Source organism: Pleurodeles waltl, chromosome 3_1 (assembly GCF_031143425.1).
Source record: "Pleurodeles waltl isolate 20211129_DDA chromosome 3_1, aPleWal1.hap1.20221129, whole genome shotgun sequence".
NCBI lineage: Eukaryota > Metazoa > Chordata > Amphibia > Caudata > Salamandridae > Pleurodeles > Pleurodeles waltl.
Window position 1 is genome coordinate 731,430,938 of NC_090440.1, and position 27,094 is coordinate 731,458,031.

At 45.3% G+C, this 27,094-nt stretch overlaps 1 protein-coding gene across 1 annotated transcript in view; it reads right to left on the reverse strand.

Moving 5' to 3' along the window:
- The window catches only part of DCDC1 (doublecortin domain containing 1), a 1,098,140-nt gene that overhangs the window by 77,727 nt on the left and 993,319 nt on the right, over window positions 1-27,094 (reverse strand). Inside the window, exon 32 of the mRNA XM_069223476.1 lies at window positions 23,918-24,101. Within this exon, the coding sequence (XP_069079577.1) occupies window positions 23,918-24,101 (184 nt within the window). The remainder of the gene's footprint in view (window positions 1-23,917; window positions 24,102-27,094) is intronic.

Sequence of the window (27,094 nt, forward strand, 5' to 3'; positions counted from 1 at the left end):
CTTGGCTCACTGAGCTGCTATATTCCTAAGAAAGTACCTTATTTCCTGGTGAAGAGGCACTCCCTGTGCCTAGAAGAGCATGAGGAGGGCCCTTGGCTCTCCTGCGCGCACTACTGCGGCCACGCAGTGCTTCTGGGGGAGAGGGGTGGTTGGCACCCTCTCCTAGTAGGAAACGGGCCCCTCTGGGGGCCCACGATTCAGATGGGAGCCTGCCTCAGCCTCCTCACACCCTGTCCTCGGGGTGGGGGCCAGGTGAGGCCCAACAACAATCAGGAGCGAGGGAAAAGCGACCTCTGTCGAGGTCTCCCTTCCCTGTTTCTTAACAATGGCCGTTTGATTTTTAAAGAGAAAAAGCAGCGTCCTGCTCCTAGTGCAGAGACCGGGGAAGGGCGACACTCCTGCGCCTTCCCCAAGTCCTGCTTTGAGGCCTTTTGCAGCTTGGACCCCTCCGGGGGCCTGAGGAGGCACTCGCCCGCACCGGATGGGGTGAGCGAGTGTAGGAAGCTGTTCCCAGGCCGCCGCGGTGATCCTGAAGAAATTGGAGGCGGCTGGTGCCCCGGGGGCGCTCCCAAGAGCGGACTGTGCCCCGGGGGCGCTGACAGGAGCACGCTTGCTCCACTTGGTTTCTTCTGGTGCCCCGGGGGCACCAGAGAGAGCGCGATCCTCACGCTGGACGAAGATTAGATGCCCGGGTCATGGTGGTGATTTGGGGGGGGAATTGAGAGGACGCTTTTAAAAGCGTTTCCGCCCAAATCTACAGCCTGGGCAGCGGCAGTGATTTTCCTTCAGACAGAAAGACGCACTTGTAGAAAAGTGCTTTGAAGTCCAAAAGGAGCGCTCTGTGGTACTGAAAATTCTGGACCCGTGTTATAAACATCGTCGTATCACAACGATTTTGGTATCAGCAGACCGAGAATGATTACAATAGTATGCACAAGCATTGTATTAATATTCGGGTAACAAAATCACCCAAATATTAGAGTTTCCGTCTTGAACTCTTGAACCCTCGTGTTCCATTCAAACGACAGCCATTTTGTGATTGCCCTCACATAGGCCAATGTCTAATGCTGAAAATGAGTCTGAAGGACACGTACACCTTTGCTGACTCCTCTGTGACCTGGGCAAGCTGACTCCACTGCCTGAAGCCAAACCTGTTCGGCCAGTTTCTTTCCCAGTGGCCGAATGAGATTAGTATCAAGGCACAACACATCATAAACCTTTCATCACACACAAACCATGCCTAATCTTACACACACCTGTCCCTGTTTCTTTCTTTATGACTTGCTTTACAAGGAGGAGGTGCCCGTTTATATTGGGGGTCCGTCGATATCTGATGAAAGTACTAAGCCTTTCCGGGTAATTGATTGAGGGCTGGACAAACTGAAATATGGGCTTGTCATCATAAACCTGCTATTTCTTTGTAGTGAAAATATGTGAATGGTCAACTGTAAAATAAGGAATGTTAACCTAAAGCATAATATTTTGTATAAAAGAAAAGGTTAGCTTTGCAAAGAGAGCAGTCTCCTGAGAATATACACTGTGTTGTACTTCTAGGATACCTGTTACTGGCTGCAGCCAATAAACAAGATATTTGACTTCACCAAGAAGGCTCTGTGTTTCTGTAGTCTGAAACAGGAAGGACTCGAAGTCTTAGGGTGTGTTCCCTGGCACCGCTGGGTTCTGAAAAACCCAGTACTTCAGTTGGCACCCAACGTGGGGTGATTTCAGCGGTACCAGTCCAAGCCAGAGGTTCGTGAGGAGCTTCGTGTGGAAATTCTGGAGGGAGGCCGCCACTTCATCGACCCCTGTATGTCGACGTGGTCCGAAAGTCTTTGCTGCGAGGTTCCCCGCTTCCCGGCGGCTACGAAGGACTGCTGCCCTGACTATCGCCCTGTTTTGGACCCTTGATGATTTGGTAGAGCGAAACGATAAACGAGTCTTCTGGTGACGTCATCGATACCTCAGTTAAGTATAAGTGGAGCGTCTCCCAGTCCTTAGTTTGGTTCTTAGTTTGGTATCCCCTTGGGATCTTTGATTTGGAACTTGCAAGTACCAAAGCCGAGGGATTTGTGTATTCACGAGACTATCGTATTCGATAATCCTTTGAAGTTTGAAGCTAGACTAGAGAGCGAAGATGCCTGGTCTTAGCAGATATGGAAATTTGTTTTGTCTTGGTTATAATAGGGATTCCCGATTGGAGGACTCGTGTCCGGTTCCTCCGATTGGAACTCCAACCTATGAACTATATGTGAAACATGGCATAGGCCCCATCATATATAATGAGTATGGATCCGATACACCAGGAAAGATGGTGTTTTAAAATGGCCCCAATATGGTAGTTTTGACACAGAGATTCTGAATAATCTGGAGGTTAAACTTTTTAAGAAGAAAGCCCGGCCGGCGATGTTTGACTCTTTCCGCCTATGGCGTAAGGAAGCCAAACAGAAGGAAATTAAATTAGCAAAGAGAAATAAGAGGGAAGAGGGTATCTCGATAATGCAAGCTGCCATACAGTTTAAAGATGATGAAGAAGAACAGATGAATGAGCAGTTGCACAGGCAACGTAAAATGGTGACCGATAAATGTTATCCAGTTTTTCCGCTTCTTCAGCAAGATGCAGCAAAAGAACTTGAGAAAGATCCTTTAATGTCACACTTGTTGAGTTCGCCACCCCCTTATGCGCAGAATGCTACAGCACCTCCGCAACCTTTAGCTGTGCAACCTCCGGTTATTGTGCCTCAGGTTCTTCCACAGCCGCCAACTCCTTTTCAGTTGGCTCCTACTACTATGGCGCAGCCCCTTCAAGGGCCGCCGACTTCGCTACCTGCTCCATCTGTACCTCCTGCGACTTTATGTACTACATCGACTGCCTCTTCTGGTGTTCTTCCTGATACTGCCTCTGAGTCTGCCTCTGCGTCTGCCTTGCCTCCCTCTGTTTTTCCTCCTGTTCTTTCATCAACTTCTCCTTCTGTCCGACAGAGAATGACAGATACTGTTGCCAGCCTTATATTTCCTCTCTTTGGGTCGTCTGGTGTGACCCCAGATTCGGAGCGTAAGCAGTCGCGTAGTCAACTGCCTAATTCTCAAGAGAGAGAAATGTTTGACCGTATGGCGCGTAAATGGGTTGTTTACCCTTTAAGATACGATGTAGAGTCTGTTATGGATGTCTTCCGTCAATGGGAAGCACCAAAACAAAGATACGTTTTTGAGAAAATGTGTGCTTTCCTTTGTGAGGAATTAGAAGATAATGATTTGGAAACAAATCCACCTGATTTGTGCCGTGTATGGTTTGAGTTTGCAAAGGGCACGATTGTGGGTCCCGATGTTGAGACAGCAGTTGCGACGTTGTTGTCCTTTAGGAATAAGGATCCTTCTCAGTCATTGTTCCAACATGACTCCTCTGTTAAACAAAAGGTGCGACAGTACCCAATGAGAGAAGTCCCTCCGGTATGGAAGGACGCCGTGCGGCTGATGTTGCTAATCAAATTGATGCTGTCCCAGCTCATTTTCAGCGTGTTTGGGTACATGTTCCGTGGAAGCGAGCTGAAGTTTTAGCCCTTAAGCAGACTTTGCCTGATCCCCGTAAAAACCCTGCAGGGTATTATAAGGAATTATCACAGACTGCAGACTCATGCATTATGAATTTAGCCGACATAGACATGTTATTTGGGAATGTTGTTCCACAGCCTCTGTGGGGATTGATTCGCCATACAGATCATGCACAAGAGTTAGGTGACTCATGGGCTAATATTAGTGCTGCAAATGATAGACAAGTTGGTGGTGCCAAGCCTGAGCCTTTGGTAGCAGAACTGCCTGCTAGGATCATTACTTACATGAAGACTTTAATGCCTGCGATGCGTGTGAATTGGGATAAATTGTCTGCGTGTAAGCAGAAGAAAGATGAAACAGTGTCTGATTTCTTCACTAGGTTTGAGGAAACGTTTATCGACCACAGTGGTCAAGATATGAGTACAGAAGGTGGTCAACGGTTGTTCGTCGACAAGTTTGTGCACAACTTGCCTGCCGAGCTGTGTAAGAAATTGAAGGATTCATAGAGTTCTTGGGCCGTTTCCTCTTCAGCACAAATATTGGCTACTGCACAGTACTACGAAAATAGGGATAAAGATGAGAAGGATGGAGCAGACAAGAAAACTAAAGAATTAAAGACGAAGGTTCTTTTACAACAGGCGTATCCGCAACGTGGTGTCAGAGTAACTATCAGCAACCTCAACAGTTCCAGAGAAACTCGCAAAGGTTCGAGTTTTCTCAACCACGTGTTCTGTAGGTCCCAATCAGTGTTCATATTGTAAAGAAGAGGGTCATTTCAAGTATAGTTGTCCTATTTTGTTACAGCGTACAAATGGTGCTTCTGGCGCAAGAGGTCTAGGTGTTCAACAAGCTCCTAGAGGTAGAGGACGTGGAAGTTTCCCCCAGAACACGCGTTCCTTTCCGTCGCAAAACTCAATGAATAGTTTTGACCAGCAACATAACGCGTCTGGTAGGATGGCTCAGTACTATGCTGACGACTACTATCGAGAAGATGAGAACTTGGAAGGTAATAATTGCTAGGACAGCCATAGACAAAGAGAGGGAGTTTTTTTTGTTCCAGTGGATCAGAATGGACCTTATGTTAAGGTGATTACCTCAGGTGTGTCAGAGCCTTTTCTGTTGGATACTGGTGCTACAAAGAGTTCTATTATGCACTCAAAACTCCCTGGCGCACCTTTGTCTGGCGAGATGAATGTTTCAGTAGGTTTTTCTGGCGCCCCGGTTAGGAACCCGATTTCTAGTCCTATGTCCCTTTCTGTTGGACCTTGTGAATTGGAAGCACCCCTTATTCTGACGACAGGTTGTGGTGAAAACTTGTTCGGATTGGATTTGTTGAAAAGATTGTTCTCTTTCGGGAGTACAACTTACACTGGGTAGGAAAATGGTCTCTCCAATGTATTTGTCAAAGGATAAACTTCCGACCGAATTGTCGTTTCTTCCTGATACCATTTGGGCTACTGGTCCTAATGACGTGGGTCTGTTGGAAATACCGCCTTATGTTGTGACATTGAAAGCCAATGTTAAATTACCACGCATTCAACAATACAAGATCCCTAGTGAAGGTGAAAAGGCGTTGCTAGCGATCATTTATGATTTAATTGAAAAAGATGTAATTGAAGAGACAAAAGGCAACGTTTGTAATAGTCCTGTTCTGCCTGTTTTGAAACGTACTGACCCCTATAAGGCACCTGTTTACAGGCTCGTGATTGATCTTAGAGAGGTAAATAAAATAGTTGTGCCACAGTTTCCAGTTGTTCTTGATATCACTGCCATATTGACTATGATTCCAGCTTCCGCCACCTGGTTCTCGGTGATTGACTTAAAGAATGCTTTCTTCAGCATCCCGATTGCAGAGGAGAGCAGGGATATTTTTGAATTCAGTTTAGGAGGCCGAAGTTTCCGCTTCAAACGCGCTCCACAAGGCTACTGTGAAAGTCCATCAATATGTAGTCAGGCTTTAAAAACACAGCTTGATGCAATTGTTTTACCTGACGGCGCTACCCTTATTCAGTACATTGATGATTTGCTAGTCGCTACAGATACTGAAGAGATTTATAAAGAAGCCACCTTGTTGTTGTTGCGTCATTTGTCTGATTTACATCACAAAGTGTCCCTTTCAAAACTGCAATATTGACGACAAGAAGTGACCTACTTAGGTCATCTCTTATCGAAGGAGGGAAGGAAACTGACCTCAGAAAGAATTCAGGAAATTGCAAAATTGAGTGTGCCAAAGACACAGAGAGAAGTACGTGCTTTCTTGGGCATTACATCATACTGCAGACAATGGATACCAAATTTTTCTTTGCTGGACAAACCTTTGGTAGCATTGACCTATAAAGATACACCAAACCCCGTTCCGTGGTCTGAAGATTGTCAGAAAAGTTTTTCCGAATTGCGTAATGCATTGTGTTCGGCTCCTGTGTTGGGTACCCCCGACTACAGTAAGCCCTTTACACTGTATGTCCATGAGAAAGAGGGTTGTGCATTGTCAGTGCTGACACAATCTTTTGGAGACAAGCAGCGCCCATGCGCATATTTTTCGTCGACTTTGGATCCGGTAGCTAAAGCATTGCCAAGTTGCTTGAGAGCCACAGCGGCAGCAGCTGTTTCTATTCGACAGTCTGCTGGGTTAGTGATGAATAATATGTTGATTGTGATGGTTCCACATGCAGTGGACACGTTGTTAAACAGGACCAAGACACAGCATTTAACTAGTGCTCGATTGTCAGGTTACGAGTTGACACTGTTAGCGAGTCATGTGCACATAAAGAGGTGCAATACGTTGAATCCAGCCACGTTATTGCCAATTTCAGTAGAAACAGAGGATGTTGAACAACATGATTGTTTTCTTAGGACAGAAGAAGAAACGAAAGGGAGAGTAGATCTTAAAGATACTCCTCTTGTAGAGTGTGATGGTACCTTATGGGCGGATGGTTCATGCTTCAAGCTTCCGAATGGTGATACGACTGCAGCATATGCTGTCACAACTTTGCATACGATTGTTGAAGCTGCACATATACCACATAATTCAGCTCAAGCAGCAGAGCTGATTGCACTTACGAGAGCGTGTGTGTTATCGAAAGGAATGAAAGTGACCATATATACCGACAGCCAGTATGCGTTTGGTGTGGCCCATAGTTTTGGACGATTGTGGAAAGAACGTGGGTTCCTGACTTCGCATGGAGCTAAAATTCAGCATGGTCAGTTGGTGAATGAGCTTCTTGAGTCACTGACCTTGCCATTACAAGTTGCAATTGTGAAATGCAATGCACACAAGAAGGTTACTGATGATTTCGGTCGTGGCAATGCATTTGCTGACGAAATCGCAAAAGAAACAGCAAAAGATGTGATGAATTGAATGTATGTTGCAGGCCCCGCAAGATGGGTTGGTTACGTTGGAATATGTGAAGATACGATAGAGGGTGTGAAGTCTCTTCAAGCGGAAGCTTCAGAGAAAGAGTTGAGTGTGTGGAAAGAGAGTACGGGTAAATTGGATGAAAATGGTTATTGGGTTGACTTGTCAGAACATCAGCGATGGTTGTTACCCGATGTGTATGTGCTTGCAGTGGTGACAATGGCTCATGGAATGGCCCATATCAGTGCGAAAGGGATTTGTAAGTTGTTGGCTCCAGTATGGCAAAATGCTGGAATTCCTAAATGTGCAGAGAATGTGGTCAAGAATTGCATGGTGTGTCTGAAATACAATCCTGGTAGGGTAACCCCAACTCCAGCTGGTCATTTTGCACCTCCAACGTATCCGTTCGAGGTTTTGCAGCTAGATTTCATCCACATGGAAAGGTGCAACAATCTGAAATACATACTCGTTGTTGTTTGTACTTTTTCAAGATGGGTAGAAGCATATCCCTTAAAAGACAACACTGCCTTATCCACAGCTAAAGCCCTTGCCAAAGAATTCTTCCCTAGGTTTGGAATGCCGAGAATGGTCTGGAGTGATAATGGGAGTGAATTTTTGGGTCGAGTGATGAAAAAAGTATGTGAGGGGCTAGGTATTCAGCAAAAATTCCACGCTGCAAATCACCCCCAATCAGCTGGACTAGTAGAGTGCTATAATGGCACGCTAAAACTGAAGTTGGCAAAGATACAAGCGAGCTCTGGTCTTAAATGGCCTGATGCTCTGCCTTTAGCACTCCTATCAACAAGAATGACTGTGCATTCGCGAGTGGGACTTAGTCCCTATGAAATTGTGTTCGGCCGCCCGGCCAACATATGGGGAGTGCCAAGACCAACAAAATTCAGTGAGATCGAACACCCTGTACTGCTTGATTATTTGTACGAATTGACGGCTAAATTGCGTGTTCTACACCAACAGGTTCACGATACTCTGCCTCAGGTCTCTGAAGCTCCAGGACATCTTATCGATCCTGGATCATGGGTGCTGGTCAAGAACTTCCACCGGACAAAGAATGACCAGCCCCGTTGGACCGGCCCCTACCTCGTCCTTTTCTCAACAAGATCAGCTGTTCGAGTGGAAGTGAAAAAGAACTGGATCCACGGCGTACAGTGCAAGAGGGTCCCTTTTCCTCTACCGCACGACCGATGGGTCCAGGAGGGGATCGCTGACTCTGAGACTGAGACTGTGCCTCGGTTTTTGCCATTTAGCGATGCACGTGTAAAAGGAACAATTTCTGAACGAGAAAGTGACAATAATTTGCAAGAAGCTGTGCCACCGTCAATTCGATTGAACACTACAGAGCCTGAACTCTTGTTCCAGAACCAGACAGTACCTGGAAAAAGGCGTTATAATTTGAGACCAAGAACTAAGGACAAATAATTTTTTCCCGTTCCTTTGCTATTTTTTGGAAAGTGCGTCGCTCTCATCTGAGAAACTTTCTTATTTTTGTTTTTTTCTTTTCGAACCGCCATCCGGGTTCAGCTGTAGGGTCGTGGTTGCCAAAGTCTTTGGAGTGCAGCTGAAGACGTTAGGTCGACAGTTCTGGTCGGTCTAAGGGAGTTGCCCTAGACTGACAGAAGCATTCCCTAGCATAGAACACCCTACCACGACGAGCAGCAATTAGAGAGGATGGAGTTTTTCAAGAATGAGAGACCTGCCAGACAGATGGACTTTAAAGCCAGAATGGGTATAATAATGACAAAGAAATGATTTTTGATATTATGTATTTTCATGTTGCTTAGTGTAATGACGTTTTTAATAGGATATGTTTTATTCTCTTTTCAAGTGACATTTGCACCCATTACTCAGCCCATACCTCCTTCTACTGTTTCCTCGCATTCTTTTCACCCCCTGCCTGAACACGAGTCTGCCAGAAGATTAGAGTTTGCCAACAATTCATTCATTCAGCTTCTACACCAACACCAATTAGTAGTGAACACAACTAACTGTTGGGTGTGTGGTATTATGCCCCATACTACTGATAAAGGTATCCCTTATCTGGTCCTGCCTTTCAGCCATAATGGTTCTGTATGGGCATATAGAACGGTGTTCATATACGCGTATGAAGCCAACCCCCTACGTTCTGTGAAAGATAATCCTAAGAATAGTGCTCTAGCTAAGGGTATAGTAGATATGATTAGGGAAGATATTTCCTATGAGACTATCCCGAGAGATGAGACACTAGCATATATTGGATGGAACATAACAGGATATGGAGTTACTCTGAGTGGGAACCAGCGAGCAAAGAGATCCTCCCCGATTTGGATTGTACCCCATCAGGGTAACCTATGTCTGCAAGGTAATGGCAAGAATCCCAGAGCTCAGTTAGGGAAAAGTATCTGCACTGAAACATATGTTTTTGCGTCTCAGACTTCTCCTTCGTTCTTAGCAGCTAAGGGTACCTATTTCATCTGCCATAATAGAGCCTATACATGGTTGCCTCCTGACTTCTCAGGCACATGTTTTGTTTCGTTCCTGTTACCTCCCATCTACACGGCTGCGGCAGATTACCATAAGACAAGGATAGTTCGAGGTGTCATAAGTAAAGAAGACACTACAGGACAAGAATTTGGAGATTTCGCAAAGGGTTTTCTGCCGTTTTGGGGCCCTATGGTTAACAGCAGGAACATAAGGCAATTGACAAAGGTGGTTGAATCCACGGTAGTTGAAACCGCCGGTGCCCTTAGTAATTTGACTGCTGAACTCCAGTCGGATCGCCTTATGACTCTTCAGAACAGGGTCGCATTAGACGTCATACTTGCAGACCGAGGTGGGGTATGTAAAGTGATCCAATCAAGTTGCTGTGTTTTCATCCCAGATAACGCTCCAACAGTCTACCAGGCCATTTCCAAACTGCATAAGATCTCCGAGTCTATTCACGTGGATAAAGGAGATTGGTCATTGATGGGGTGGTTCTGGGAGCTGATATCCGCCTGGGGATGGAAGACTCTGGTAGTCATTGGGATGATCTTAGCCATTCTTTTCCTGTCCTGTCTGTGTGTACAGTATGCTCCTGCAATATGTGGCCTCTGTGCTACATCGTGTGTAAGGAAACCTGTATCAAGGGACGAGCTAAGTAATAGGATGATGCTACAGCAACATCTCAACGACTTTATGAATATAGACCTGGACTCAGATTAGCGTGAGTATGGGTTATTGCCTATGTAAGGGCAAAAGGAGGGTCTGTGGTACTGAAAATTCTGGACCCGTGTTATAAACATCATCGTATCACAACGATTTTGGTATCAGCAGACCGAGAATGATTAGAATAGTATGAACAAGCATTGTATTCATATTCGGGTAACAAAATCACCCGAATATTAGAGTTTCCGTCTTGAACTCTTGAACCCTCGTGTTCCATTTAAACGACAGCCATTTTGTGATTGCCCTCACATAGGCCAATGTCTAATGCTGAAAACGAGTCTGAAGGACACGTACACCTTTGCTGACTCCTCTGTGACCTGGGCAAGCTGACTCCACTGCCTGAAGCCAAACCTGTTCGGCCAGTTTCTTTCCCAGTGGCCGAATGAGATTAGTATCAAGGCACAACACATCATAAACCTTTCATCACACACAAACCATGCCTAATCTTACACACACCTGTCCCTGTTTCTTTCTTTATGACTTGCTTTACAAGGAGGAGGTGCCCGTTTATATTGGGGGTCCGTCGATATCTGATGAAAGTACTAAGCCTTTCCGGGTAATTGATTGAGGGCTGGACAAACTGAAATATGGGCTTGTCATCATAAACCTGCTATTTCTTTGTAGTGAAAATATGTGAATGGTCAACTGTAAAATAAGGAATGTTTGCCTAAAGCATAATATTTTGTATAAAAGAGAAGGTTAGCTTTGCAAAGAGAGCAGTCTCCTGAGAATATACACCGTGTTGTACTTCTAGGATACCTGTTACTGGCTGCAGCCAATAAACAAGATCTTTGACTTCACCAAGAAGGCTCTGTGTTTCTGTAGTCTGAAACAGGAAGGACTCGAAGTCTTAGGGTGTGTTCCCTGGCACCGCTGGGTTCTGAAAAACCCAGTACTTCAGCTCTAGAAGCGCCACACAGTCGCAGCAGCACCCTTAAGGTGCAGAAGTTTTACAGAGGTCAGGGGCCACAGCACCCTGCCCCTGGAGACTACAAATGAAGGAGGGGGAGCAGGACTGGAGAACCCAGCAGCAGGTCAGCACAGCAAGGGGGTGCAAGCACAGCAGCATCAGTCCAAGGTGGTCCTGTTCAGCTCCAGGTAAGGTTCCTGGAGTCCAAAGTGATGTCAAATGATGTCTAAATTGTGGGGGAAATTCCCCAGTACTAATACTAAGTTTTCAGTGTGTTTTACAATGGGGATGAGAGGGGGTTCCAATCAGTTACAACTGGTTCTGGGAGTGCCCTTTCTTTCCTCCAGCACAGGCTCCAAACATAAGTGGGGGGTAAACAACCGTATTGTGCGAGGCCAGGGTACAGCCTTTACAAATGCAGGTGTGCCCCGCCTCTCCATTCTCTCAGGCCAGGAAGGCTTTACAATATGTAGATGCACCCCTGTGACACCTCCACCCTCCCTGTGTTCAGCCTGTATGAAAAGTATGCACAAAGCCCCAACTGTCAGTCTGCCCAGATGTGGATTGGAGGCAAGCTGCAAAACACCAAAGCCATAAGCACAGATAAATGCACACTTTCTAGAATTGGCATTTCTGTGATAGTAATAAAAAAATACACCTACACGAGTAAGCAGCATTTCACATCACTATCACAACCATACCAAACATGCCTACGCTACCCCTCATAAATCAGACAATACCTCTTACACCTAAGGCAGGGCATTTCCAATGCAATCCTATGAGAGGGCAGCACTCACAGCAGTGAGACGCCAAGTTAAGCTGTTTGTCACTGTCAGGACAGGCCACCAACATGGCACATGTCCTGCCTTCTACATACCTGGCACCCTGCCCACAGGGCTAGCTAATTGTACCTTAGGGGTGACTTACATGTAGTAAAAGCGGAGTTCTGGGCCTGGCAAGTAAATTTAGATGCCAGATACCAGTGGCAGAAAACTGTGCATACAGGCCCTGAGCTAGCAGGCCTTAGATAGATTTGACAGACTACTTCAGTGTGTGGAGCAAGCAGCGCTGCAGGCCCACTAGTAGCATTTAATTTGCAGGCCCTGGGTATAGGGATACCACTTTACAAGGGACTTATAAGTAAATTAAATATGCCTATTAGGTGTAAGTCAATCATACCAACTTTGTAAGGGGGAGTACATGCACTTTAGCACTGGTTAGCAGTGAAAAAGTGCTCAGAGTCAAAACGACAGCTGCGAGTATACAACGCAGGAGTAAAAATAAAAATGACTAGCTTGAGAGAACAGGAAAATAATTTAAAAAAGAGAATTAAAACATGTAATGGTTTAAGTGCAATTTGCGGTGGTAAAATGAGTCACAAAGGTACTGTGCAAGCGCAAGTCCTATCCTCACCGCTGACAATCAATGTTAGAAATGGTGTTTCTGGTGGTTAGGGTATGCACCTCAGCCAGGCAGAACCAACCTACTCTAGTCAGGGCAAGGGAGTTACATGTCCAAGATAACTCCTGCTCACCCCCCTTGGTAGCTTGGCACGAGCAGTCAGGCCTATCCCAGAGGCAAGTGGAAAGCGTCTGCATAGCACACGCACAACACATGTGACGCAAAATGTACACCACAAAGTAAACATAACACTGAGCTTTGTAAAAATAAACTGTATTGCACAAAACATAATTAGACCAATATTACGCATAAGTAATACCCTGCTACATTAGCAGTTGTCAGAACGTTACACAAGTTACTAATATTATGCAAGAATATGCAGTTGTCACATTAGAACACGTAAGTACTCAGGATTCTGCAACATAAGCAGTAGTCAGGAATTATAGTCAGGATTCTATGCACTTGTCATAAATAACTCCTAAATACCCATAAAAGGAACATTAAAAAACATCTCACAAGTCATAAAAACGCAAATCATGCCCATAAAAGTAACATTAGCACGTATATGTAATGCCAGGAAATACAGGTAAAACATATAAATTCTCCTAGGTCCATACTTGGCTCACTGAGTCACTATATTCCTAGAAAGTACCTTATTTCCTAGTGAAGAGGCACTCCCTGTGCCTAGAAGAGCATGAGGGGGGCCCCCGGTGCTCCTGCACGCACTACGGGGGCCACGCTGTGCTCCTGGGAGAGAGGGGTGGTTGGCACCCTCTCCTAGTAGGAAACGGGTCCCTCCTCCGGGGGCCCGTGATTCAGATGGGGGCCTGCCTTAGCCTCCTCACACCCTGTCCTCGGGGTGGTGGCCAGACGAGGCCCAACAACACTCGAAGGGAAATCCATTGAGGTCTCCCTTCCCGGTTTCTTAACAATGCCCGTTTGATCTTTAAAGAGAAAAAGGAGTGTCCTGCTCCTAGTGCAGAGACCGGGGAAGGGGGGCACTCCCCGCGCCTTCCCCGAATCCTGCTTTGAGGCTGTTTGCAGCTCGGACCCCTCCAGCGGCCTGAGGAGGCAATCGCCCCTGCCAGATGTGGTGTGCGAGTGTAGGAAGCTGTTCCCAGGCTGCCGCGGTGATCCTGAGGGAATTGGAGGCAGCAGGTGCCCCGGGGGCGCACCCAAGAGCAGACCGAGCCCTGGGGGCGCCGACAGGAGCACACCTCCTCCGCTTGGTTTCTTCTGGTGCCCCGGGGGCACTGGAGAGAGCGCGATCCTCGCGCTGGACAAAGATTAGATGCCCGGGTCACGGCGGTGATTTGGGGGGGCAATTGAGAAGACGCTTTTAAAAGCATTTTGGCCCAAATATACAGCCTGGCAGCGGCTGTGATTTTCCTTTAGGCAGCAATACGCGCTTGTAGAAAAGCACTTTGAAGTCCACAAGGAGCGCTCTAGAAGCGCTACACAATCGCAGCAGCACCCTTAAGGTGCAGAAGTTTTACAGAGGTCAGGGGCCACAGTACCCTGCCTCTGGAGACTACAAATGAAGGAGGGGGACACAGGACTGGAGAACCCAGCAGCAGGTCAGCACAGCAAGGGGGTGCAAGCACAGCAGCAGCAGCCCAAGGTGGTCCTGGTGAGTCCTTTCAACAGCGTCCTGTCCACCTCCAGTTAAGGTTCCTGGAGCCCAAAGTGATGTCAAATGATGTCTAAATTGTGGGGAAAATTCCCCTGTACTAATACTAAGTTTTCAGTGTGTTTTACAATGGAGAGGAGAGGGGGTTCCAACCAGTTACAACTGGTTCTGGGAGTGAACTTTCTCTCCTCCAGCACAGGCTTCAAACATCAGTGGGGGTTAAACAACCCTATTGTGCAAGGCCAAGACACAGCCTTTACAAATGCAGGTGTGCTCCGCCTCTCCCTTCTCTCAGCCCAGGAAGGCTTTACAATATGTAGATGCACCTCTGTGACACCTCCACCCTCCCTGTGTTCAGGCTGTCTGAAAAGTATGCACAAAGCCCCAACTGTCAGTCTGCCCGGACATGGATTGGAGGCAAGCTGCAAAACACCAAAGTCATAAGCACAGATAAATGCACACTTTCTAGAAGTGGCATTTCTGTGATAGTAATAAAAAATACACCTACACCAGTAAGCCGCATTTCTTATCACTATCACACCCATGCCAAAAATGCCTACGCTACCACTCATAAATCAGACAATACCCCTTACACCTCAGGCAGGGCATTTCCAATGCAATCCTATGAGAGGGCAGCACTCACAGCAGTGAGATACCAAGTTAGGCTGTTTGGGCCAGATGTAGGAAGCCTTTTGCATGTCGCAAACTGCAAAAAACGTAGTTTGCGGCATGCAAAAGTCCGAACGCGATGCACAACCTCAAATTGCGAGTCGGTACCGACTCGCAATTTGAGGATGCGACTCGCAAATAGGAAGGGGTGTTCCCTTCCTATTTGCGACCGCATCGCCATGCTGAGTTGCTTTGTGACCGCGAATGCAGTCGCAAACCAACTCACAATTACAACCCACTTGAAGTGGGTGGTAACTCATTCGCAAAAGGGAAGGGATCCCCATGGGACCCCTTCCCCTTTGTGTATGCCGAAAAAAATGTTTTTTCAGAGCAGGCAGTGGTCCTACGGACCACTGCCTGCTCTGAAAAAAACAAAAACAAATGGTTTCGGAAGTTTTTCTTTTTGCAACTCGTTTTCCTTTAAGGAAAACGGGCTACAAAAAGAAAAAAAAAACTGCTTTATTAAAAAAGCAGTCACAGACATGGAGGTCTGCTGTCTCCAGGAGGCCACCATCCCTGTGAGTGCATGGACTCGCTATGGGGTCGCAAACTGCGACCCACCTCATTAATATTAATGAGGTGGGTCTTTGCGACCCCATAGCGAGTCGCAGAAGGTGTCTGAGACACCTTTCTGCATATGGTTTTGCGAGTTGCAAATTGCGAGTCGGTCAGACTCGCAATTTGCAAGTCGCAAAATTTTACTTACCTACATCTGGCCCTTTGTCACTACCAGGACAGGCCACGCAACATGGCACAGGTCCTGCCTTCTACATACATGGCACCCTGCCCTTAGGGCTAGCTAGAGTGTACCTTAGTGGTGACTTACATGTAGTAAAAGGGGAGTTCTGGGTCTGGCAAGTAAATTTAGATGCCAGATCCCTGTGGCAGAAAAATGTGCATACAGGCCCTGCGCTAGCAGGCCTCAGTAAGGTTTGACAGGCTACTTCAGTGGGTGGCGCAAGCAGCGCTGCAGGCCCACTAGTAGCAGTTAATTTACAGGCCCTGGGTATAGAGATACCACTTTACAAGGGACTTATAGGTAAATTAAATATGCCAATTAGGTATAAGCCAATCATACCAACTTTGTAAGGGGAAGCACATGCACTTTAGCACTGGTTAGCAGTCAAAAAAAGTGCTCAGAGTAAAAACGTCAGCCAACAAAGGTCAGAAAAATAAGGAGGCAAAAGGCAAGAAGTCTGGGGAATGACCCTGTAAAAGTGCCAGGTCCAACAGTGACCCTATCATTCCAATGAAACCATTAAATGAGTTATTGGCCCCCATCAGAATTATATGTTTCAGAGACAGCCACACTTCCTTCATGTTTCAGTGAAAGATTTCACCTGCTGCAAGAAGCAAAAGACTCGTGGTGAAACACAGTGAAAACATGTGCACAAAGCCATATTACCTACAATAAACGGCTGTCTAATTACATTTCTGTTTAAAATAAATTACTATGTCAAAACCCATACAATACCACATAGCAAATTATGCAAATCAAAGCTTAAAAATTTAAGTAAACTGTAAGAAATGATGTCACTGGTTGAGGGGGTGAAACCCTACTCAAGCAGAAACCAAAATCCTTGTAAGGGTGCAGTCACATGCAAACCCCAGGTTAACCTATGCTGAACCCTCTGGCAGCCTTGCATGGAACAGTCAGGCTTCAATTAGAGGCAATGTGCTAAGCATTTATACAGCAGTTCAAACAGTAATAAAGTGAAAACACAGCACAGCATCAACTGTGGATATCTGGTCGCAGTAGACTGGAACAAAGTCACAACTTCAGGTCGACCACGATGGAGCACAAGCTGACTACAGGAACACAGTTAGGCCCACTGAACAAGAGTACCTTTAAACCTGATTGCAAAGAGTTTCAGAGTCTCGCGTTGAGGATACGTCACGCGGCCAATGCAATTCAAGGTCCTGATTGGTTCAGAGGAGCTGCAAGGCTGCGATGCAAGGGCCTGCATCGTAACTGAGGAGGCCATCAAGTGAAGGACTTACAATACGAAGTCCTGCAACAAGGATGCATTGCACACTGACTGATTCCTAAGAAGCTGCAGGACTTGAGATGCACAGTCCTGCTTCATCATCAAGGCTGCAATCAACAAGAAGCTTGCAACAAGAAGGCCCGCATCAGGGATGCATTGTGCAGTGGTGGTTCTGATGGGGCTGCTAGCTGTGATGCTAAGTCCTTGCATTGGGAAAGTCCATGCATTAGAGACAGTTCTGCTCAGGTTCTGCTCAGGTTTGCACCGTTCCGAAGAAGGGACGTTTCAAATCTGCTGTATCCATGGATGGGCTGGTAGGGCACATTCACGTCCATTTCCAAGGGTCCAGGACTGGGGTGACACTACTTGGAAGAGTCTAACTCACTGATGGCAGAGCCTAGGTGCTAGATTCAAGGAGCATTCTGTCAAATCCAACTAGGCCAGTCAACTAGCCCTGGGAGCCACCCTGGGGTCATGGGTTCAACAGATGCAGGTCCAATCCTTATCACTCAGGCAAGAGGGCATCATGCAAGCACAACAGGGCAACAGCTCTTCAGATCAACAGTCCAGCAGAGTGACACTTTTGCAGCACATCAGTCCCTCTCTGTGTCAGGTCCAGAAGTATCCTGAAGAGTTGGGGCCTGATGTCCAATATTTATGCCTAGTGTCCACTTAAAAGTGAAGGAAGCTTTTAAAGGTTTTAACCTTTCCCTACTCCCCCTCCCCGGGAGGTGTCAGGCATTCCCTTTCTCCCTGCCCCGTCCCATTTTGTCTGAGGTCACAATAGACTAGTGGCAATCCCTTTGTGAGATGTCTCAGGAAATGCCTTTGTGATGTGCAAGTGGAAAGCTCCCTCACTTGTTAAAAAGAGTGGCCCATCTTGCCAACACCTATCTTATTTTTCTTACTGTCTGGGCATACAGAAAGAGGATTTGCCAGCTACACCTAGTCATGTGACCCAGGAACAGGTTGCAGGCACCAAATGGTTATGACAAAAAAAAATGCCAACTTTCTAAAAGTGGCATTTTCAGGATTGTGATTACAAATCTGACTGTTAAAGAGGACTTTTAATTACAATTCTCTAGACACCAAACCTGACTTGTCTCCCTTTTCCCAATTGGAAGTTACCACTTATTAAACACATCCATGTTCAAAATATCTACTCTGAACAATGCATAAATCTGCTGTCGTGAGGGCTTGTCAGAGGGGGTAACCAACACCAAAACCCTTGCCTACCAAGATAATCTATGAGATTATATGTACCAAAACCTGTAGGGTTTAATTCAGTATCTTAACAGTCCACCCCTAAATGCCTATATATATTTCAGACCTATTGCCTTTGTTGTATCTTTTCATAGTAAACAATCATACAAATAGCCTTTATCTTTGGGTTGTCATCATAACCAATATAATCCCATTGTACTGAGCATAAACATTGCCACAAGGCAACCATTCAGGGGACATTCTTAAAAGTACAAACGTATACAAAATTGCAGTTGGTAAAGCAAAACACTAGCTCTCTTAAAAGAGTCTAATAAGGATTGTTGCAGTGCATACCTTCTACCTTCAGTTTGTTTGAGAAGATCACTCACACGAAAACTCTTGCCTACAACACTAATATGTGAAATTCCATGTACTAAGTACCTGCCTACAGGCTTTAGCACAGTGTAATAATCCATCCTTATGCTTTTCACAATAAATAGGTCAGGCCTACTGGCTTTGACAAAATGTTTCATAATAAACACATCAAACCTATGAAACCTGGCATGTTTTTCCAAATGAACTGTTGAAGCCTTTCCCCCTTAATATTGGCTTAATATTTTATCAACACCGGCCTTTTCAAGTGCTCATTCAGATATAAAATTACAAATATGTAGACAAATACATATTGAAAACCAATATACAACCCTTCTAAAATGGCTCTAACAAGAAGCATCACAGTGATACTCCCAGGGGTGAAAACAAAACCCTTGCCTACCACAGTAATCTGTGACATTCAATGGAACACCATACCTACCCGTAGATATTGATGTAGAGTAATAACATTTCACACTTAAATGCTCATCAACTTTATGTTTTTCATAATAAATATGACAGGGCCATTATCACAACATTTCCCAATAAACTGCTCGGGCCTATAGCCATGATCACTGGCTTACCAGCATAGCTAACTCAGTGCTGCGGAATTGAGTATAAACTTTGCTACAATTCAAAAAGTGAATGAAACACAGTCTTTTTAGTGGAAGCACAAAAATTCATCCCATCAAACCCTATACTCAAGGGGACCAAAATGTGGGTGCGGCCTAAAACTATCTCTCAGTAGGACTCTGAAAGCTTCTTTTTTATCATATCAGATCCAGGGACAGTTGTGTTGTCATGCCAGACTTAAAATCTATGTAGGTTAGTGACTGCCCTCCTCCCATCAGCTCTGTTGCCAAAGAAATACCCAGTACATTTTGTAGTTATCTGAGGCACTTTAATAATATTATAATGTAATATGTGTGCTCCTGAAAGTTCAAACTCAGTCCTATCAATACATGTACTTTGAGATCCCAACACGTGGGTGGAACCAAATCGCCTCTCGTAGTGATTCTGGTGTTTCTCATATAATTGGCTGGCGGCAGCTGGGCTGTCAAGCCAGGATATAGAAAATACATACTGCAAGTGGTATCACACAGTTTTTCAAGAAGATTTGTACTGCAATAATCCTTGTTAAGCCCTGTTAGCAGAGATACTATTTCGCTTTGCCAACTTTGAGTACATTTGCAATTTTATGACTGCATTCCCGATGGTTGCCTTGTGGGAAAATGTATGCCCAGTACAATAAGTCTAAATTGCCTCTGATTATGGGTCCCAGTATTATGGTGTTTATTTTATTAACATTTCCGTCTGTATTTATCCATATTTATTTTATGGCCATCTTATTGATATGTATCCATATTTATTGTGTGTTTTGAGAATAAATGGAGCTATAAAATGGTATATTTCAAAATATATTTAACTGACAAACATTCACTCATACTTTGATCCCTGTTGCATTTTGCCAAACTAAGCTGACAAATATAGCAAAACACTACACCCACAGGTAAATATCAGCATTATACTACAAATATTGGCATTTGCCTGTATTTAGGGAAATCTGAACCTGTTTACCTGCTCAGCTGTTGTCCTGGAATTCATGAAAGACAACATGAACAGGCATTCAAAGGAAGCACAATTTTCAGTATGTTTCTGCTTCTAAAAATAAATACAGACAGGAAACATATTGTTTTTTGTCTGTATTAATCTGTAAAAATCAGTGAAAATTGAAATCTGGGAGCCTTAATTATGATGATAAGCTAAAACAGCTATAGGTGTGATTGGTGTGCAGGGGACTATTTCTCCCAGTGCCATATATCTGGCCTTTTTATTATGAAAAGTTATTACAAAGGCAGTAGACCTGGATTATTTATTGTGAAAAGCATATGATAAAGCCAGTAGGTCTGTAACCGTGGATTTTTGTCACATTGTATGGTATATACCATAAAAATGTATTTGGTTACAAGTAATCTCACTGATTACCAATGTAAGGTTAGTGTGCTGGTCACAATCTCTCACAAACCCTGTGAATAGAATTTCACTCTCATGATTCTTTATAGGCCCTATTGAGAGGAGCTGTATACTGTTTTGCCAGCTGTAATTATGTATGCTTCTGTGCACGTCTGTAGGCCAGGGCTGTATATAGTGTCAAGTCATTGGTAAAGGGCAGAAACCTTGTCTATTCACTGGGAAACACATTATTTCAGATTCTTTAGATGTATGAAAAAGCATGTAGGCTTTACAGCATTAAAGGGTGGACTGTTGTTACACTGCTAAAGCTTGTAGGCAGGCATTTTGTTACATGGAATCCCCAAGGTTACTGCAGTAGGCAAGGGTTTTGTTGCTGGTGACCCACCTGAAGAAATCATGGGGATAGACAATTTGCACTAGTGTAGTCCTTATTAAGCACTATAAGTCAGGGTTTTCTATTGTTTTGTCAATTGTACTTTGAACGTTTAGCTTTATTATAGTATACCTGATGGTTATAGTATACCAGATGGTTGACGTGTGGGGAGACTTATGAACCAACACAGTAGGTGTGATTTGCTTATGATAAGAAGCCAATGATAAAGGTTACAGGCTTGTTTGCTCCAATGTTATCCCACATTATCCTATGGGAGAGGTAGGCTTTAAAGTAGTAGAAAAACAACTTTAGGAGTTTTTCACTGCAAGGACATGTAAAACGTAAAAGTACATGTTCTACATTTTAAATGCACTGAAACCTGCCCTCTGGGCTATGCGTGGGATACCCTAGGGGTGACTTATATGTATTAAAATGGGAGGTTTAGGTCTGGCAAAAGGTCTATTTTGCCAGGTCATAATGGCAGCTTAAAATCTGCAATTACAGGCTGCAATGGCAGGCCTGAAACATGTTTAAAAGACTACCCATTGGGTGGCACAATCAGTGCTCAAGGTCCATGAGTAGCATTTTATTTACAGGCTGTGAGAGCATGTGGTACCACTTTACTAGTGACTTACAAATAAATTAGGTGTGTCAGTTGAGTGTGAGTCAATTCTACCATGTTAGAAGGAGAGGTCATTGGCACTTTAACACTGGTTAGTGGTGGTAAAGTGTACAGAGTACTAAAGCCAGCAAAACCGAAGTCAGCAAAACAGCAGGGTTGAAGGCAAAAAATGTTAGGGGAGAACCATGCCAAGGATGACAGGTCTAAGATAAACACATCACCTAATGTGAATGGTCTAGTCTGATGTGAAACACGCCACGCTTAGGGGGCTGAGAAAAAAACAATCATAGAAACTTTGTGGGGTCAAAACAACAATTTTTAAACTTACTATTAACATCCCTGTTGGAAAAGGCCCTCTCTGCAGTGACACCCCCAAGCTGTTTGCCTTTTCCCCTCCACTTTTTGCTGAATTCATTTTTGTTGGCCCAATGACTCTGTGAACTTTACCACTGCTAATCAGTGCTAAACTGCATGTGTGCTCTCTCCCTAAAATATGGTTTAATTGGTATATACCTAATTGTCATATTTAATTTACTTATGGGTCCCTAGTTTGTGTCCAGGGCCTGTAAATTAAATGCTACTAGTGGGCCTGCAGAACTGCCGGTGCCAACCACTTAGGTAGCACTTTAAAATGTGTCCCAGGCCTGCCATTGCAGCCTGAATGCAGTGTTACACTACCATGTCGACTTGGCATTTAAAACCCCTTGCAAGCATTAAACTCCTCTTTTATTACATATATGTCACTCCTAAGGTAGTTCCTTGATAGCCCATATGTCAGATTGCTCTGTAATTAAAAGGAAGGACATATACGTTTAAGTTTTACATGTCCTGGTAGTGAAAAACTCTCAAATTCATTTTCACTACTGTGCAGCCTACCCCTCTCATACAATAACACTGGGGAATTCCTTATTACATTTAATAAACTGTAATTCCTGAATGGGAGAGAGGTCAATGTGTCATGTTTAAAAACCTTTGGAATTGCAATGATAAATCATCTTTAATAGCAAAGACAGATTCATTGTTACAATTTTTGAAAATGCCACTTTAAGAAAGTTGGTATTTCCTGCTCTTAGTCCTGTGTGTCTACAGCCTGTTTCCAATACACAACTGGAATGGGTGGCAGATGGGCTTTGTGCATTCTCTCTTGACAGCCATAAACAAAGGGAGCTTAGGTGTGCCTGTTGGGCCATCAACATCCTGATAGGCCATCCTGGGCAGAATGGGAGAGAGGAGTTGGGCACAGCCTCACACTTACACCTGAATAGGCTGTGTTCTGTCCTCACATAAAGCACTGCTCAACGGCTTGTAATGAGTATGGAGCAAACACAGGAAGAGAGGCCCTCTGTGCACTTTAAAACACTTCTCTCTCACTTCAAAGGAACCACTGGGTTTAAGAATTGGACCTCTGACCTTACCAACTCAGTACACTTCTGGACCTGTGGATACTCTGCTAGGAAGAAGGGCTGCTGTGCTGTGAAGAACAAGGACTGCCACTCTGCTAAACTGTTGCTCTGGAAGAACTGCTTTTTGCTGTGCTAACCTGCCATCTGCTACACTCCTTGTCTTGGTGAGAAGGATTAGACCCATTTCACTTGAACCCAGAACCAAAGTGACTCCAAGGGCTTGCTGGCTTGCCTTCTTTTTTCTGAAGTCTCAGGGGACACAAAAGACTTCCAACTCATCACCTACAGCACCTGAACTCTACCAGATGTGAGTCTTGCCCTGCCAAGTGGTGCCAATCCAGCCCTTGCCATAAAAGTGGGTATAAAGTACTGCTCCAGCCAAGATTCAACAAATCAACACCATTGTGCTCCTTAGAACCGGCGCTTCTCCATCAAAGCATTACCACTACTATAGGGACCAGGTACATCGCATTGCCGATGGTGTGGCACATCACCTCCATTTCTGACGCATTACTGACTTTGCACAGCTCGGAGCCGACACATCGCCTCCATCTCAAGAATCGACGACGATGCATTGCCTCCTCGCATCTTCCTTGCCGTTGACGCAAACAAGGTCGTTTTTTGATGTGAGCCAGGTTGGTCCCTGTATCTGACTAGAGCTCCATCACAGTCGGCCTGACTTTTCAGATTTGACCAGGTCCACTGCGACCAGATAGCCCCGGCACATGCTTTATGTTTTTTAGCACTATATTTCAGTTTATTCATTAAAAATCCATATCTCATGTTCTACTTCTTTGATTTTTGTTGTTTTGGTCTTGATTTGTTAATTAAATTAAGCTTTATTTTTCTAGTCACGTGAGGTCTTTTTGTGTGGTGTTTATACTGTTTACCTTTTAAAGTGTTCCACAAATACTTAACACATTGCCTCTTAAGTTAAGCTTGACTGCTCTGTGCCAAACTACCAGGGGGTGAGCACAGGTTAATTTAGGGTGTGTTGGTGACTTACCCTGATTAGGATTGTGGTTCGTGCTTGAAAATAATGTATACGTCTGCCAACCAGAAACCCAAGTTCTAACAATCCCCTATATCAAATGATTTGTCTCATGAAGCACTTAGGCGGTTACACCATGTTACACTTTTACCGTCTCTTAACCAGATATTTTGAGTCTTGGTTGCCTGAAAATTTCAAATGCAGTTGGAATCTGTTAATCTGTCCAGATATGATCTTTGTGTTTCTCTATTTAAAAGGGAAGATACTGATTGTTACCTTCTTCATCACCAGGGAGGACACTTTCTTCTGTGGCATTTTCTTCCAAGTCACTTTGTTTGAAGCACTCATTCACTGCCCATGCTTCTATATCACTCAGACAAAGCATCTGAGAGCCATCAATAGTGTAGAGTTTGCGAGCTGGCCAAGGAAGCACAAAACGATGCGTGCACATGTCGAGCAGCTAGGAAAAGAGTAACACACAAAAGAGAACATATGTTATGCAGCATGGAAATTGAATCTTACTGAAATAATATTTGAAGACCAATACATTCCTTAAACATGATGATTTCTTTTTATGATGGGAAAGGAACAAAAGTGCTGCTGCACCTCAAACACATTGACCAATATTGTCTCATAAAGAACTAAGACTAAATTGCTCCACCCCGATTGATCTGTGTATTTGCGCCCTTGATTATCACATTATCTTGTACATCTTTAGGACTGAATAGAAAAAAGGAAAGGATCAGATGACAAGCCTTCTCAAACTATGGACCTAGGATTTAAGCAACATATACTAATAATGCTGTCCTACTCCATTACGTCTGATAAAAAAAGCTAATGAACCAACCATTCAATTAGCACCATAGTCATACAAATAGTAAGGAGCATTCAAGCTCCTTATGTCTCCGGTCAGTACTGTGAAAACTCCCTGCACCCTCCTTCACAACACCTATTCATTTGAACAACATCTTGAATTGCCCTCTACCTAGTCATAATGCACAGTGCCAGCTTGTTTCTCAGTTATGCTGACATTCCAAAATGTTAAATTAAAATTGTTGGACTTTTGATTATGCAGGGTCATCCCGAATCTTTTTGCCTCCTGCCTCCTATTTTTTCGGACCTGTCACTGTTGGCTTTTCAACTCTGAGCATTTTATCACTGCTAACCAGTGCTAAAGTGCATATGCTCTCCGTGTAAATTGTATGTAATTGGTTTATCCATGATTGGCCTATTTGATTTACTAGTAAGTCCTTAGTAAGGTGCACTATAGGTGCCAGGGCCTGTAAATCAAATGCTACTAGTGGCCCGGCAGCACTGGTTGTGCCACCCACGTAAGTAGCTCTGTAATCCTGTCTCAGACCTGCCACTGCAGTGTATGTGTGTGTATTTTGTACACTGTAAATTCGACTTGGCAAGTGTACCCACTTGTCAGGCCTAAACCTTCCCTTTTCTTACATGTAAGGCACCCCTAAGGTAGGCCCTAGGTAGCCCCAATGGCAGGGTGCAGTGTATGGATAAGGTAGGACATATAGGGGGTCATTCTGACCCTGGCGGTCTTTGAACGCCAGGGCCGCGAATGACGGAAGCACCGCCAACAGGCTGGCGGTGCTTCCAAGCCCATTCTGACCGCGGCGGTAAAGCCGCGGTCAGAAAACCGGGGCCGGCGGTTTCCCGCCGTTTTTCCCCCGGCTGGGCGAATCCGCCAGGGCAGCGCTGCTGGGGATTCTGACCCCCTTCCCGCCAGCCTGTTTCTGGCGGTTGTCACCGCCAGGAAGAGGCTGGCGGGAACGGGTGTCTTGGGGCCCCTGGGGGCCCCTGCACTGCCCATGCCACTGGCATGGGCAGTGCAGGGGCCCCTAACAGGGCCCCATGAAGCTTTTCACTGTCTGCTTAGCAGACAGTGAAAAGCGCGACGGGTGCAACTGCACCCGTCGCACCGCCGCAACACCGCCGGCTCCATTCGGAGCCGGCTCCTGTGTTGCGGCCCTCATTCCCGCTGGGCCGGCGGGCGCTAACTTGCTTAGAGCCCGCCGGCCCAGCGGGAATGTCAGAATAGGGGAAGCGGTATTTTGGCCGCGTGGCAACCGCCGCCCGCCAGAGTCAGAATGACCGCCATAGTGATTTGGTTTATATGTCCTGACAGTGATATACTGCCAATTTCGTTTTTCACTGTTGCAAGGCCTGTCTCTCTCATAGGATAATATGGGGGCTACCTTTAAATATGATTAAAGTGTAGATTCCCCTAGAGAGTAGATGGACATGTGGAGTTTGGGGTCCCTGAACTCACAATTAAAAAATACATCTTTTAGTAAAGTTGATTTTAAGATTGTGCGTTTGAAAATGCCACTTTTAGAAAGTGAGCATTTTCTTGCTTAAACCATTCTGTGACTCTGCCTTGTTTGTGGATTCCCTGTCTGGGTCAGTTTGACAGTTGGGTTGTTTTTCACCTCACACCAGACAGTGACACAAAGGGAGCTGGGGTGTAACCTGCATTTCCTGATTAGCCATCTCTGCTAGGAGGGAGGGGTGGAGTGGTCACTCTCATCTGAAAGGACTGTGCCTGCCTCTGACAATGCCAGCTCCAACCCCCTGCTGTGTGTCTGATGTCTTGCCTGGGCAAGGCAGGATTTCACAAGTAGGTGTGAGTCCACTTTGAAGAAAGGTGACTTCAAAGACTAAAATGGGTATAAGAAGGGCACCCAAATCTACAGACTGTAGAAACACTTCTGGAACCAAGAGGAACCTCTGCCTGGAGAAGCTGATAGCTGAGGAAGAAGTGCTGCCCTGCCTGTGACTGTGCTTTGTGGAGCTTTCCTGCAGTGCTGCTTCTGCCAGAGTAAGAGGGCAAAGACTGGACTTTGTGTGCCTTCCATCTTGTGAAGAAATCTCCAAGGGCTTGATTTAGAGCTTGCCTCCTGTTGTTTGAAGTCTCAGGGACAGCAAAGACTTCTCTCTGCCAGCACCTGGAGTCTCTGGAGAGACTCCTGCTCTGACAAGTGGTGCCCTATCCAGTCCCTGGGCCCTTGAAAGGAAAGCTGGTGGAAACCCAAGGAAATCGACTTCGGACGACTCCGGACCGACGCCGCTGCTGAATCCGGTAACGCCGCCTGCACCTGACGCCGTGACCCTCGCTAGAACGCAACGCTCTCCGCAGGCCCGACGCCGCTGCAGCCCCGCTGAAGTCCGCGACTCCGTGGAAGTCGCTGCACCACGTCATGACCGACGCCGCTCAAAGTGCACGGATTCAACGTTTCGCACAGACGCCGCGATCCCCGACTTCGCGCATCGGCTTGTTTTCACTCTTCACCAAAGGTACTGTTCTTGGGGGTCTACGCGACTCCGTGTCCGGCGCCGCTGGTGTCGGCTTGTTGGGAACGACTCCGTCACGATGCCGTGTTAACATCTCATCAAAGCATTTTTGTTTCTAACCGCTATTTTTGAGTTTAATCTTTA